A 15,706-nucleotide genomic window follows, 5' to 3' on the forward strand; every position below is an offset into this window, starting at 1 on the left:
TATATCGTAACGATCATTTTAACATCTCTGCAGTTTCTGAACTCAAATTACATAAATAAAAATAATTGGTTAAAGACACTTATGACTTTATTCACGTGTCCCCATACACAAAGAAAACACAATAGACCGTCTAATTGTAGGATTAAGTGTAATAAACTAATTTTAGATCTTAATATTATCATACTTGGTTAAAATCGCTGTGTTGTAAAATATAAAAAGCAAACAATAATGTGTCACATTAAAATAAATTACTATAGTTAATCATTTAAACAATATATAATATAGTTATAAACCGATTATCTTAACTGATTATCTGATTATAACTACTATCTTTTACTAAACTGTCACAGCTGTTAGTTTTATATATATATATATATATATATATATATATATATATATACTTTTTTGGGGATTAATTATTAATAATTATTAATTAATAATTTGTTTCTATTGCTAAATTTTTGTTTAAAAACAATATATTGCTTACTATAAATCACTACAGTATTTAATGTGAGAAATCATTAATTAAAAAGTTATTAGAAAATTAAGCAAATACACACTATTAAATCGCTTGTGTAAAATATTAATATAGTGTTATACATTTATTACATGTAAAAAGTATTATTGCTTATATTAACTTGCTATTATTTCCTTCATTATAAATGAATCCATTATATAAATTAAACCTGGTAAATTTAGATCTTTCAGCAAGGCCAGCAAACGAGTATCTGCTATATTGACTCTGTCAGATAATAATGACTGATAATCTATGATGACTGATAGAAAACTGTTCAGTCTATTATATTGAATAGCTATCGGAAACAACGCTCCCCATTTGCCTGTCTCGATCGCAATATCTGTGAAATAAAGTAAAGTAAACACTATTGTTTATTGTGTACAATATTTATTAACCACATATATCAAAATATATCGATGACGATGTCCAAGAAGACGTTAATAACATTAACATCCGTCGTAACCATATATGGTTTGCCTAGATTGTGTGTGCCAGATTGTGTGTGCCTAAAACGTGTGTGGTTCTGCGGGTCTGCAGCTGGATATTATTGGGTTAAAGTCAACAAATTAATATTGAAACACCCGAAATTACATGAAACTCCGGAGAAATGTGGATAGCGCGGTGACGCAATGACGTTAATCGAATTATGCGCTATAACATGTAAAACAGGATCATAAAAGTAGCACTCAAAAAGCAACTCACGTAAACGCCTTAATCTTATTATTCTCTTAATTAGATTAAAGCAAATAATTTGATTACTGATGTCCATGTAAACGTATATTTATTTTAAACAGAACTGAATCAGTTTTAATCTAACCTGATCTGAATGCGTTTCACTATCTGAAATTCTTCACCTATGATAAGCTGCTTTAATACAACATACATTCTTAAAAGCATTATTATAAAGGTGACTTGACTGAACAAATTACCATATTGTCCAGCAAAATTGCGGTTGAAGTTTGTGTTCATGATGGATGAGCAGGACGCTTGTGCTGAGCCGTGATAAAGGATTTTCTCTCCTGCTCCCACTGTTGGATCATTCTTGATCTCCAGCTCTGATTTACGTGCCTCATATAACCGCCGAAGATTGATGTTCTGGATGCGCTCGATCTGTTAAAATGCATTCACGCACAAAGATCAAATCTAAATAATAGACTTTAAACAACAACAATAAAACTGTGATGATAAAATCTACAGCAATTAGCTGAAAACAATCCAAAAGTTTAAAAGCCAAATCAAAATTAGAAAATTAAGGGATAGTTCAACCAAAAATGGTAATGTACTGACTCAAGTGGTCTAATTAAATTATTCTGAAGAATAAATAATAAGGCATTTTGAAGAATGTCAGGATCCAGAAACCACTGATATCTATAGAAGGCAAAAAAATCTACATTATGGAGGTCAATGGTGGTTCATTCTGCAGAGCTGACCCCTGATTAATAAAGCGACTGAGCCAAAAAGAAAATGAATGAATGGAGGTCAATGGCTTTTTTTTTCATTCTTCTATAGAGCATTTCAATATGGTGATATCATTGGTCTATTAACAGATTCTCCTTGTCGTCAAACTATGTCAAAACTGTAACAAGACGCGAATCAGTCATAACCAAATGTTAACAATGTTATAAAAAATTATCAATATGTGGAGCTTCCTGGATTCTTAGAGGCTGTATAAATGAAAAATCTAAAGCAGGAAATACATTAGGACCATTGTTATTTGCTAATTGTTAACCAATATTTTAACTTGACTTTAACCCTTTGTGCATAAGGAGGTTACTAAGGGGATCATTATTATGACGGATTATTATTTTATTTTGAAGTCGATTAAATTATTGGTAGAGACATTTCAGTAATTGGTAGCTATTGGTGGGGACACACACCCCCATCCATGCCAATTGAATGCCCTTGCTTTGGTTTATTTTAAAAAAACAGTTTCGTTCTTCAGGGTCGGGGTGTTACGGCCATATGTATGTGCCTGTATGTATTGCTTGTGCGTGTGCTCTCTCTCTCTCTCTCTCTGTGTGTCAAAATTCTTAGGACTGCCCACTCCAGTTTTCCATTCGTCCGTGAAGATGTCAATCTTCATTACTCTCTATGACGTCATCACCTTATCTGCCAATCAGGAAGGAAGCCCAAAGTTTAAAGGGACGCAATCGCGGAAGCTTGTTTTCTTGCTTTTGTCTTGCTTGCCTTTTGCGCTGTGTGTGTGTGTTTTGGCTTGTGTTGTGTGCTATTATGTTGATGTCACTTTAGAGCTATGATTTTATTCTTGTTTCAGTTATGGTCGCTGTTACCGTCTTGTATGTGCGTATTTCATGATCCCAGATCTTTGGTGTTCGAATTCCACTGGGAATTGAGGAGTTTAGATGTGACGTGACATACACCTCGCAACACGCAGAAAACTCTGTCTAAACACACTCGTTTAGAAGTGAGCGCCACCTGCTGTAAGTTTTCTGTGTGTATTTTTGTTGGAAGAGTAGTATTAGATATAGTAAGCAAACGCTGAAGACATTTTTGTTTGTTTACTTTCTATTAGGTAGTCTAGAGGGTAATTTTCAGCTAGTTTTTTTTTTGCTTTCTTTTATTTGGCGCCACTTGAAATTCTCTTTTCCCCTTTAATAACATCATTCATTAATTCATTTATTTTCTTTTGTAAGATTCCAACTTGTACATAATATTTTTGCTGTTTGACTTCTTTTCACTTTTGTAAATAAGTTCAATTATTTCAATTACAGCAGCTGCGCTAATTATTCTCTTTATTCTCCATTTCCACCTGGGGATACTCTTCCCGAGGCCCTCAGACTATGCAGAGTCACTAATTCAATCCAAGACCAACGACGAGATGATCCAAGGGTTTCCATATCCTGGACCGAGCTGTATCCTGAGCAGCTACTGTGATGGTCATGGAGGAGTGGAGAACATGAGACTGATTCCTGTGACGCTCCAGGGACAGACGAGTCTTCACTGAGGCCAGCTTCCAGCCTCCGCCACTGAGACTGCAGCTCTGCACAAGACGTTTGGCCAGCGGAGAAATTAAAATGATCGTGCCCAACTGAGTCTGGTTTCTCTCAAGGTTTTTTTCTTTACTTTCGCCTTTAGTGAAGTCTTTTTCCCTCTCCGCTGTCGCCACTGGCTTGCATGGTTTGGGATCTGTGGAGCTGCACATCGTTGGATTTGCTCTTCAGTGTCTGGACTCTAAGTAGTGATTTTAAACCACACTGAACTGAGCTAAACTGAACTGAACTTGAACACTACAAACTGAACTACACTGTTCCAATTTACTATGACCATTTATGTGAAGCTGCTTTGACACAATCTACATTGTATAAGCGCTATACAAATAAAGGGGAATTGAAAAAATTGAATTATTTTTGCGTTATTTGGTTGTTGTTTTGCTATTTTGCCACCAACTCACTACAGTCACATCAAAATGGTACCTCTTTAACCCCCAGAGCTTAACTTTAAAGTCATAATATTATTGTTTACATCCCTCAAAATGGCCTATATACTGTTATTTGTGTTCAACGCACAATGTTCAAACACAGAAAAAAACAGACAGGGTTGGACCAATTGAAGGCTAAGTAGTGTTGGGTATTGAGAACTGGTTCAATTTTTAGAATCAGTTCCAAATTGTTGTAACTATTCCATTTTACAATCCATTCCATCAGTTCCATTTTTGTTGAATCACTGAATGCCTCCTCAATTGTAAGGACAAAATTGTCTGCTAAATGACTAAATGCAAATGTAAATTTTAACAGTCAGTCCCCCTTAAGAGTTACGCTGGGCTAATTATAGCACAAATGTGGCAAGAATATAAAGTATTTGCTCTTTTTTTTCTTTCTCCAAAAAATATTGAAAATCAGAGGCAAGAAGCGATAAGAACTGGAATCGATAAGCAGAATTGAAACCAGAATCAGTAACATTAAACTGATACCCATCCCTAAGGGTGAGTAAATAATGGGCTATATGCACAATATCCCTATAGAGGTGACGCAGTGGCACAGTAGGTAGTGCTGTCGCCTCACAGCAAGAAGGAGTTTGCATGTTCTCCCTGTGTTCGCCTGGGTTTTCTCCGGGTGCTCCGGTTTCTCCCACAGTCCAAAGACATGTGGTAAAAGTGAATTGGGTAGGCTAAATCGTCCGTAGTGTATGTGAACGAGTGTGTATGGATGTTTCCCAGAGTTGGGTTGCAGCTGGAAGGGCATCCGCTGCGTAAAAACATATGCTGGATAAGTTGGTGGTTCATTCCGCTGTGGCGACCCTGGATTAATAAAGGGACTGAGCCGAAAAGAAAATTAATGAATGAATGTATCCCTATAGAGTATTCAACCTACAATGATACCTCTACTCTTGTTGACTAAAGCTACGGTCACACTTGGCTTTGAGTGTGCGAAATTCTGTCAAACGGCTCTGCGAAAAGGGGCGGGATTAAACAAGATGACTAGACATTAGCGATTGTTCCATGTTTTAAATTTCTGTCAAGAGAGGTCATGTTTTGATCCTCGATTGGTCTCACGCAGTCAAGTGATGCGATTTAGCAGGTCAGAGTTCACCAAGCTTGAAATTTGCATCACAGCGAACTGCGAAACTTAATGCATGACCATGTGTTTCTGGTCTGACGCATTCGCGTGCGTATGAATGGAAGTCTATGGGAGGAAAAGCCCAGTGTGACCGCAGCTTAAGACTACAAAACTTATCTGAAATACAACCAAATGGCGTGTTTAGATATAAATTAGCCCATCATGTAGTTCTTTAAATGCTGTTTTTTTTCTCATGTAATGCACAGTAATAATGGTGTTAAGTCTCAAACCTTGAGCACAGTCTGTTTGACGGTCTTCTTGAAATCTGCCTTCACTGTCTGGTACTCTGCTGATTGCTGATCTAAATCAACCACCTTTAAATGCTCGTTTTGTCTCATGTTGTCCCAGTAGATGGGCAAAGAGAAATCTGAAATGCAGAAGAGTGAGAGATGCGTTTAAACATTTGATGGCAAATTATTTTCTTGCAATTTGCAAACACAAACTTTACACCTACTTATAGATAATGTTGGTTAAATTAGCTTTATACAGCATTGGAATTCAATTGTCTTCAGCTGTCAATCTTTTTTTTCAGTTGAAAAAACAAAACAAACATAAAAACCCAACTTATTTTTAGAGCTTTCAGAAAAAACAAAACAAAAGTTTCTATCCAAAGATGTGAATTTATCATATTTTTTTTTCACCAAATGATCTGTTAAAATCACATGACTTTTTTGATGCACATGCTGGAATTTATATAGTAAATGTGTTTCCATCATAGTTTATGTACATTTTTTCTGATCGGAAAAAAGTTTATCCAACTCTGTTGTGTTTTTTTGTGCATTTTCAAAATGTATGTGCATATTGGCAATATGTCAAAATGTGCATAAAAATAGGTGGATTGAAACATAGCTATTGTCACAATTGTGACCGGTGAGAGTAAACGGATTAAACAGCAAAGTTTCAATATATAATAAACAATCAATGGCTAAAAGATTTCATCATCCACAGAATCAACTAATGTATTTAAAGTCAGCATCAAACAGAAGTTAAAATTGTGCTTTTTTCCCCCTATCATGATGTACTGTATATCCAAATGAAATGGTCCTGAAATGAGAACCAATGTAGGGCTGTGCAAGATTTCATCATTTGAGACATGATAAGATCGTTGGAAGATGGGTGTTGCTAATAAAATGAAGCAAGATTGATGAATGAACAAAAGAAGGCAGAAACGAGACATGTCTTGAAAACCCCACCCTTAATGACTGATAGCTCCACCCTAAATTAATGATAGCTGTATGCTAAATGACTGATAGTCCCACTATAAATGACTGATAGGTCCGCCATAAAGTACTGATAGATCTGCCCTAATTGTAGAGGTGTGAACCTACACTGATCTTACGGTTCGGTTTGGTTATGATAACGATTATCATGCCATCAATTCGGTTCAAATCTCAAAGCATCTCGGTGCATTGACGATGCGTTCCATACACTGTTTTATATTTTCTTCACAGCACAGCAATTCTTGTATTAAAATGTATAAATATATTTATCTACTATCTGTAATACAATTTTGTCCTTTAATACAAACTGTCATATATATATATATATATATATATATATATATATATATATATATATATATATATATATATATATACTGTACCTTTAAACAACATGAGAATTAAAAGCAAATAAACAAATATAACTATCCTGCTTGCTTTCTGAGCCTTGTCTAGCAAGTTCTTTCTTACACCCCTATGATTGGTTACGTGCTCAACAGAAAGGACTGCGATTGGCTCTACGCTCTTCACAGATAAGTAAAGCCTGGTGTAAACACTGAGAAAACTCTGCAGACACATGCTTGTGTCTGTATCCAGAAGTATCGCTGTAACAGCCGAGAGGAGAGGAAAAGTCACGCCAGCAGGTCAAATGGGCCACAGTGAGAGAGAGAGAGAAATTAGTTTATTTTCATTCTCTCAATCGCAGTGACATAGGGGCTTCTGCTGTAAGTGTCTGTGAAAGACTGTCTAGCAAACACACACTCAGCGAAATTGTGCACAACTTCTACTCGTGCTCGCCTCCCTCACTATAGTAAGCTATGGCGACATAGTGCATATGAGATAAATGACGTCAGTACATAATAACCGGTTATAATTATTACTGAACCGACACCGAATTGTCCACGTCTGTATCACCCCTACCTAAATGCCTCATAGCCCCACCCTAAAGACCTAATAATCCCACCCTAAAGACCTGATAGCCCCACCCTAAAGACCTGATAGTCCCACCCTAAAGGCCTGATAACCCCACCCTAAATAAATGATAGCCCTACCCTTAAAGACTGATAGCCGTGCCATATTGGCCAGATAGCTCCACCCTAAAGGACTGATAACCTCACTCTAAAAGCCTGATAGCCCCACCCTAAAGACCTGATAGTCCCACCCTAAAGGCCTGATAACCTCACCCTAAATGCATGATAGCCCCACCCTAAAGACCTGATAGTCCCACCCTAAAGGCCTAATAACCTCACCCTAAATGCCTGATAGCCCCACCCTAAAGACCTGATAGTCCCACCCTAAAGGCCTAATAACCTCACCCTAAATGCCTGATAGCCCCACCCTAAAGACCTGATAGTCCCACCCTAAAGGACTGATAACCTCACCCTAAATGCCTGATAGCCCCACCCTAAAGACCTGATAGTCCCACCCTAAAGGACTGATAACATCACCCTAAATGCCTGATAGCCCCACCCTAAAGGCCTGATAACCTCACCCTAAATGCCTGATAGCCCCACCCTAAAGGCCTGACAACCTCACCCTAAATGCCTGATAGCCCCACCCTAAAGGCCTGATAACCTCACCCTAAATGCCTGATAGCCCCACCCTAAAGGCCTGATAACCTCACCCTAAATGCCTGATAGCCCCACCCTAAAGGCCTGATAACCTCACCCTAAATGCCTGATAGCCCCACCCTAAAGGCCTGATAACCTCACCCTAAATGCCTGATAGCCCCACCCTAAAGGCCTGACAACCTCACCCTAAATGCCTGATAGCCCCACCCTAAAGGCCTGATAACCTCACCCTAAATGCCTGATAGCCCCACCCTAAAGGCCTGATAACCTCACCCTAAATGCCTGATAGCCCCACCCTAAAGGCCTGATAACCTCACCCTAAATGCCTGATAGCCCCACCCTAAAGGCCTGATAACCTCACCCTAAATGCCTGATAGCCCCACCCTAAAGGCCTGATAACCTCACCGTAAATGCCTGATAGCCCCACCCTAAAGGCCTGATAACCTCACCCTAAATGCCTGATAGCCCCACCCTAAAGGCCTGATAACCTCACCGTAAATGCCTGATAGCCCCACCCTAAAGGCATTCCATGTGACCAAAGATAAAGAAAAGTCATTTCGAGGGGGAAGGAAGGTTATGGTATTTGACTTAATATCATGAGGACAAATTCATTTTTGGAGCATAATGAAGTGCACAGATACTGTACATCGCTTATACACATGTAAATTAAGAAAAGAATAATACAGATTTTTTGCAGACTTTATAATAATTGTGGTGATATTGATTGAAAGCATCCTCACCTGAAAGGTTCTCCAGGCGTTTGAGAGCAGTCACCTGTCCTGAAACACATCCTGTGGCCTCCATTTTCCTCAAATCCACAGTCCATTTCACACTCTGTGCATCCACAATCCCATCATTTACATCCGCTCTCTCAAGCTGATGATTCGCCTCTACTGGGACCTTCTGCCAAACGCCTCGTGGTCCCAGAATGCACCACGTAACTTGAGTGAAGAGGTTATCCTGTTCCTTCTCTCTTACCTGAGAGTTTGAAAGAATAAATAGTTAGGGCATATATTTCACAGTCATGAAAAAAATGAAAGGTTCATATTTATTTAGTCAATGAAAGTTGACTAAATGCTTTTGCAAAACGCATACATGCACAAATGATAAATTATATTATAGCAGTTTGTTTTCCAGTCATTGACTGAAAATATTTATAAATGTATTACATTTACTAGTGAAATATACATGTGTTATATGCTACGGTCAATGATATTTAATATAGCAATGCTTTATACTTGGGTGATTCCCTCGAAACTCTATTGAATTATATGGTGGGCGGGGGGCCCGCTCTCCTACGTAAAGTTGCGGTCGGTTTGAAAACCGCTCCAATTGGTCCACCGTTTTTATGTTGTTAAATTGAAAAAAAAAAAAAGCACTGGGTGTGTTTATATCACCCCAATATGATGGTCTATACACCATACATGCACATATGTCTGTCCAAACAGCTTGAAAAGTAGAGTTTTTACCATAGGTGCCCTTTAAAGTTATGGTAACTAATAACCTTAATTTTTCTAAATTTGATTGTAATGACATAATGTGCACCTTTTGTTAAGCTGTTTGGAACAATAATTGTTGTGAAAAGCACTATACAAATACATTTGGGTGCAAAATTTGTGCATTTGTAAAAATATGCAGAGTTTTAATATTTTACGTTCTTACCTGTCTGCGAAGTGCATGTCGTATCAGTCTCGCCACCTCATTCACTTCATCTTTCAGCCCTTTTACCAGCCATTCTCCAGAGCTGCTGGTGTTTGACTGAAGGTGCAGTGAATGGACTTTAGACAGCAGCTGGTCCAGCTCATCTCCAGTAAGACGCTGAATCTCATCAGAGTGGAAAGACTGTGTTGAACACTGACTGTCGTACGCCCGCTGAAGCTCTCTACAGGCATCAGACACGTCTTTATCACAGTCTCCAATCACCAGGAATGCTGCTTTGTCCTCTGTGACCGGCAAAGAGGTCAATAGAGAACTCAAGTCAAATGTGGCTGGTAAAGAAGGTGCTCGTGATCTGGTCGATATTGCTGATGCGCTGCGCCCTCTAGTGGGTACATTTGTAGGTACAAGAGGAGCTGGCGCTGAAAGAAGTCAAAGTGGAGTATTCTGAATTAGAATTAGAGTCAATCCCCCCAGTTTTGGGGAAGGTAATGCATTATAATATTGAGTTACTCCACAAAAAAGTAACTAGTCATGTTACTTAGTTACTTTTTATGGCAAGCAACGAGTTACGTTACTTTTGAGTTACTTTTGCAATACTTTTTCTTTCCTGACTGAGGCTTGATCTCATTCAGACCTTTTTTTAATAGAGGAGCTCTACAATTAACAACCCACTATATAACCTACACATCCAATTACCTTTAAATAAACACAACAAATTATAATTTAGAATAATGATATATTCTGAGAACGTTGTGACCCCAGAGCTATACATGCCGTATACACAGATTAATGGGTAACACTTTATTTTGATGGTCCATTTGAGTATTAGTAGACTGTCTGCTTAATATCTGTTGATACTGCTCCTTCAACAGACATTCAACTGACTATAGAAAACTTTGCAAGTACATGTCAACCCTAACCCCGACCTAACAGTCTACTTATAATCTAATGAGAATTAGTTGTAATTTTAATTTAATTTAGTTGTAATTAAAACTTAAATTCAACAATCGGACTATTAAAATAAAGTGTGACCGAATAAGGAAAGTTTAAAGCAACTTGTTTGCTACTTTTGTAACTTTTAATCTTACTATTCTTTTTTAAGTAACTCAAATATTATTAGTTAGCTTTTTAAAATAATGCATTACTTTACTCGTTATGTAGAAAAACTGATATTATTACATAACTCACGTTCCTACTAATGTGTTACCCCCAACACTGATCCTTACTATACATATTGTGGGAAACCGGTTTATTATGTTAACCAATCATATTGTACCTGTTTGGTGCGACCCCACCCCATGGGGGTCAAAAGGGGTTGACCCGGGAAGTAAAAGGGGAGGTCATGAAAAGTGCATTGTTCATGCGATCTGTTTTAATAAAAGTAATCTGAGAAACGAATGAAGAGTTTTCTTCTCACGACACTTATTAGGCAAGTTGCATAGCACCCTCAAGCCACCAAGAGGACATCTTGCTATCAAAAATGACATAATGACAAGAGCTGTACAACTGAATTTTGTTTTAATTTTTATTTTGGCCTCCAGCAATTATGAAATTAACCTAATTCCATCCTATTCATTTTTAAGCCACATTGTCCAAATCTGTTCATTCATGTATGGTTATGTGACAGCCAGATGCACTTCATAATGGCCGCATTTACACTGCACTGTTCAAGTGACTTAATTTCGATGTTTTTCTCCCATGTGGCAGAACGGATATGGCTCATGTATGTGTAAGCAGGAACAAATCACATGGATTCCGATTTACTCAAACCAGATTAAGGCCTTGTTCATATGTGGAAATTTATCCGATACGAATCGGATCTGTGCCCTCGTGTCTGCAGTGTAAGCAGGTAGATCGGATTTTCACCTGTCAATAGGAGTCAGGCGTCATTAAAAACCGTAGCGAATGATGTCAACTCTGACGCTTTCTTTTCAGAACAGACTTCAGCAGAGTCCCAAACCTTAAATCTCACACACAAGGACTTAAACAGCTTGTATATTGTCGTAGAGCACAGGTATTTAAACATGTTAACGAGAGTGAGAGAGCACAATGTCCGTCACGTAACCAATATAAACTAATATAAAACTAGTGCATATATCACGTGCATAAATCATGGCATGGACATGACATTAAGATGCCTACTGGTTTAAAAAAGCTTATATATCAAAAGAAGACGGCCAAATGAGAACCTTTCTGTCTTAAACTATAGCAAAACAGCTTGTCAAAAGCTGCGAACAGATTACATAGAGAAAAATAGAGAAAAGAGCACTCTTTAATTATCAGCTGTTAGTCAGCGCCCGCTCTTTTTTTTCCTGGTCATTGCGCCTTTGCCGTGTGCTGTGTAAATGCAGACGATCGGATACGAGTCACTTTTAAAAGAAGATGTAAGCAGGTCATCAAACAAATCAGATACAGTCACAAAATCGGAATTGACCATCAAGATCTGCATTGTAAATGAAGCCAATGATAAACAAATGCTGTTGCCTGAGAGGCTTTTGTATATGATCAGAGAAGAAGCAAATATGGATGCTTTGGGTGTGTGCTTAGACAGACGCATACCTATTTTTGAGGTTAAATGACTGAATGCCTGTCTGTAGTTAACAAACTCAAGACATTTTCACATTTTATTCTACAACATAAAATACTGTAATCCCCAATATGTGATTTTTACAACACAATCTCACAGCAATTTGTAACTTTTTGATTTAGTGGCTAAACAAACAAAGTGTATGAACCTAACTTCAGAAAGTCACAGAATATTGTCTGGCATAAATCAATGATAAATCATACTAAAGCTTTAATTAGAAAGTCCATGCATTACTAACTTCTTCGCTGGCTTACAAAAACACACAACATCAATGCATCAAACTTTTTCTTTGTGACAGTAAAATTACTGACAAACATAAGTGCTTTTAAATGCATGAGATCAACACATTTCATCACCTCTGCTTGTTATCCTCACCTGTCAGTAGTGTACTGGCACCGAAGACTTGCTGTGCCACCGCTTTGAACTCCAGAAAAACATTAATCTTCAGTAGAACGATGCGAATATTTCTCAGATATTGAAGATTCGCTCCTTGAACACCCTCCTTCACTCCCTCTAGAATGGACTTGGCCACAACGTTTGGATCCAAACCTCCTTGTCCTGTTTAGCCCACAAACATTGCATTGACATTATATGTATGCATTTTGCAACCTACGGCTGGGTGATATTGCCAAAACAATTATCATGATATCAAGTTTTATATCATTCGATATTGATAATTATTAAATATATTTTTTAACAATCCATTTAGGAAAATTTAGATTTTTTTTGTTATGTAACCACTTTATTTTAATTTGCCAACATCACTAAGGCAAACAGTTTTAAAAAATATTTACCCAAAATATCTGATCTCTTCATAATAAAATAAACATTAGTGTTACAGAGACTCTTACACTTGATAAAATGTTACAAACTGTGTGCGATGGTCAAGCGTAAATACTGAAAAATCAAAGCAAACTTTAAGGTGTGAATAATAATGATACAGTAAACCCCAAACTCTGTAAACAACACAAACTATGATCATCAAATCTGAGCTTTCAGGTAAAGGAATCAGCCATTATTATTCAAATACACACTTCAACAATACTAATTGTTTAGTTGAATGACTACATTACACCTATCCTAAAAAAAAATCTTTGAGATAGGGAGCTAGGTGCTGCGATGCACAAGAAAAGAAACCAAAAAGCCACTCTGGCGACATCCTTACATCCTTTTTTATTTACAATCTCCTCACTGCTGCTATACGGCACTCATTTTCGCATGTGTTCGACCATCAACTGTTTTCTCAGAGGATGACAAACTGACATCCATTGCTGCAGCTCTGATACAAGTTAATTGAGAAAAGTAAAAAGCGCTGCAGTGTTTGAGTGCGCTGTGTTTGTCTGAGGTAATTAGTCTGATGTTATTACTGAAATGTGTATGTTCCATACAAAATGTGAAGCAGATTGGTTAGTTCAACTTACATGATTCACGGTGTGCTTGTGGCATTCGGAAAATTGAGATGTTATCAACTAGATGCAGCTGGTAGTGCAAAACGGCACAATTTGAAGTCGTGCAAGACCCGCACCTCATTGGAATGATAAGCTTAACCACTAAGCTTATTGGCATTGCTTCCAAGGCACGTGCTCAGCAGCCACATTTTAATAAAACTATAGCCTTCATACCAAAACTTTATACCGAAACTTTTTTATCGATATTGACAATGATGTTCGGCCAATAAATATCGATATTGATTTTATCCCCCAGCCCTACTGCAACCACATCTAACCAAGATAAAACCCAATGCATGCAAGGTGAAGTGATTAATTTAATATTAAATATCTGCAAATCCAGTCCATTACCGTAACCATAGATTTCTATAAGTACAAATTACAATGATGGTAATTCAAATATACAATAACACAAAATAGCCAAGTGTCAATCAATTTAGAAGTCATACTTACTGTAATAATGCATGTTGCACTTTTATCACAAATGTAATCACTTCATGCAAGACAAAATCTTGAAGCACAATTTTTGGCTCTTAAAGGGGTCCTATTATGCCTTTTTTTACAAGATGTAAAATAAGTCTCTGATGTCCCTAGAGTGTGTGTGTGAAGTTTCAGCTTAAAATACCACACAGATAAAGTTTTATAACTCTATGAAACAACTCCTTTCAGGCTTTGGTCCACATTGTGGAGTTTTGGTGACTGTCGCTTTAAATTCAAATGAGATTGTGCTCTTTTCAAAAGAGGGCGGGGCTGCAAATGCCTATGTGTCAGCATAGTGGCAGATTGAAAACAAGACTAACGTCCTATATTTTAATGAAGGAGAGAGGGTCACTAGTGGGCGGGGCTTTCCCTCTCTGATGACACGTACAAAGGGAGAAAGTCAATCAAAGTGTTTCTGCAGACTGTTTTTATCATTATAAACAAATAAAATTAATACATTTTTACTATTAGAAGCTGGCTATATTTACAGAGTTTTGCCACACAACTGTGTTTAAACCCCATAGAAAAGTGATTTTGCATAATAGGTGCCCTTTAAAAGATTTGCAAGCCTATTTCCATTTCAGTGTAAAACAGAAAATTGCAACTGCATGAAGTGCTAATGAAACTACAGTACTGACCAGCACAGATAGCAGGAATGGCCACAGACTGATAATTGCCACGCTCACACTGAACCACTATTTCTTTTGCTAAGGTCTTGATGACGCTGGGGCTTCTCTCTCCACAAACATGCATGATGGTCTTACATGGGAAGCCTCCTGGTGGGGTCATAAAGATCTGCCCACTTGCGGTCTGAGCTGAAATACATAAATTAAGGATAGGTTTAGAATTGCTTTATATATAATATCTGTCTTTTACGTTTATGAAGATGATTTCATTTCAAGATTAAATTACATAGTTGCATATCACACACATGTACAATTTAGAATACTGTAGTGTGCAACATGTAAAATGCATGTTCTCCCAACACAAAGCGATTAACTTAACGTAACATATTCAAGTAGATTGAACATGAAACAATTATGTTGTCCCTAAAAAAATCTCATGAATTGTGTTGTTTCCGCTGATTTTAAATAAGCATAAAATACACAACCCCAAATCAGAAAAAGTTAAGACAGTATGGAAAACGCAAGAAAAAAGTAATGATTTCTGAATTTACTTTGACTTGTATTTCATTGCAGACAGTACAACAAACATTATTTAATATGTTCCTCATCATTTTGACTTTTTTTAAAATAAACATATTTCAATTTTGGTTCTTGCAACACATTTCAAAACAGTTGGAACAGTAAAGCATTTACCAGTTTGTAATGTTGCCATTCATTTTCACAACTTTTAAAAGCTGTTTAGGGAATGAAGACACAGAGTGAAGAAATGTTTCAGGTGGCATTTTGGCCATTTCTTCCTGTAAACAAGTGTTAAAATGGGCAACAGCACAGGGTCTTCGTTGTCACATTTTGCACGTTAAAATGAGCCATACATTCTCTATTGGAGACAGGTTGGGACTGCAGGCAGGCCAGTCAAGTACCTGAATCCTCCTCTTCCGCAGCCAGGGCTTGTAATGTGTGCAAGATGTGGTTTTGTGTTGTCTTGTTGAAATATGCATGGGCATCCCTGGAAAAGAAGGCA

General features: G+C 37.5%; 1 protein-coding gene across 1 annotated transcript in view; it reads right to left on the bottom strand.

Moving 5' to 3' along the window:
• Positions 1-15,706, bottom strand: part of LOC130231632 (protein mono-ADP-ribosyltransferase PARP14-like) — a 32,689-nt gene that overhangs the window by 8,919 nt on the left and 8,064 nt on the right. The window contains exons 9-14 of the mRNA XM_056460989.1: positions 14,698-14,874; positions 12,507-12,689; positions 9,548-9,963; positions 8,626-8,863; positions 5,325-5,461; positions 1,447-1,627 (exon numbers count right to left, since the gene is read on the bottom strand). Coding sequence (XP_056316964.1) covers positions 1,447-1,627; positions 5,325-5,461; positions 8,626-8,863; positions 9,548-9,963; positions 12,507-12,689; positions 14,698-14,874 — 1,332 coding nt within the window. The remainder of the gene's footprint in view (positions 1-1,446; positions 1,628-5,324; positions 5,462-8,625; positions 8,864-9,547; positions 9,964-12,506; positions 12,690-14,697; positions 14,875-15,706) is intronic.

This window comes from Danio aesculapii, chromosome 7 (assembly GCF_903798145.1).
Source record: "Danio aesculapii chromosome 7, fDanAes4.1, whole genome shotgun sequence".
Classification (NCBI taxonomy): domain Eukaryota; kingdom Metazoa; phylum Chordata; class Actinopteri; order Cypriniformes; family Danionidae; genus Danio; species Danio aesculapii.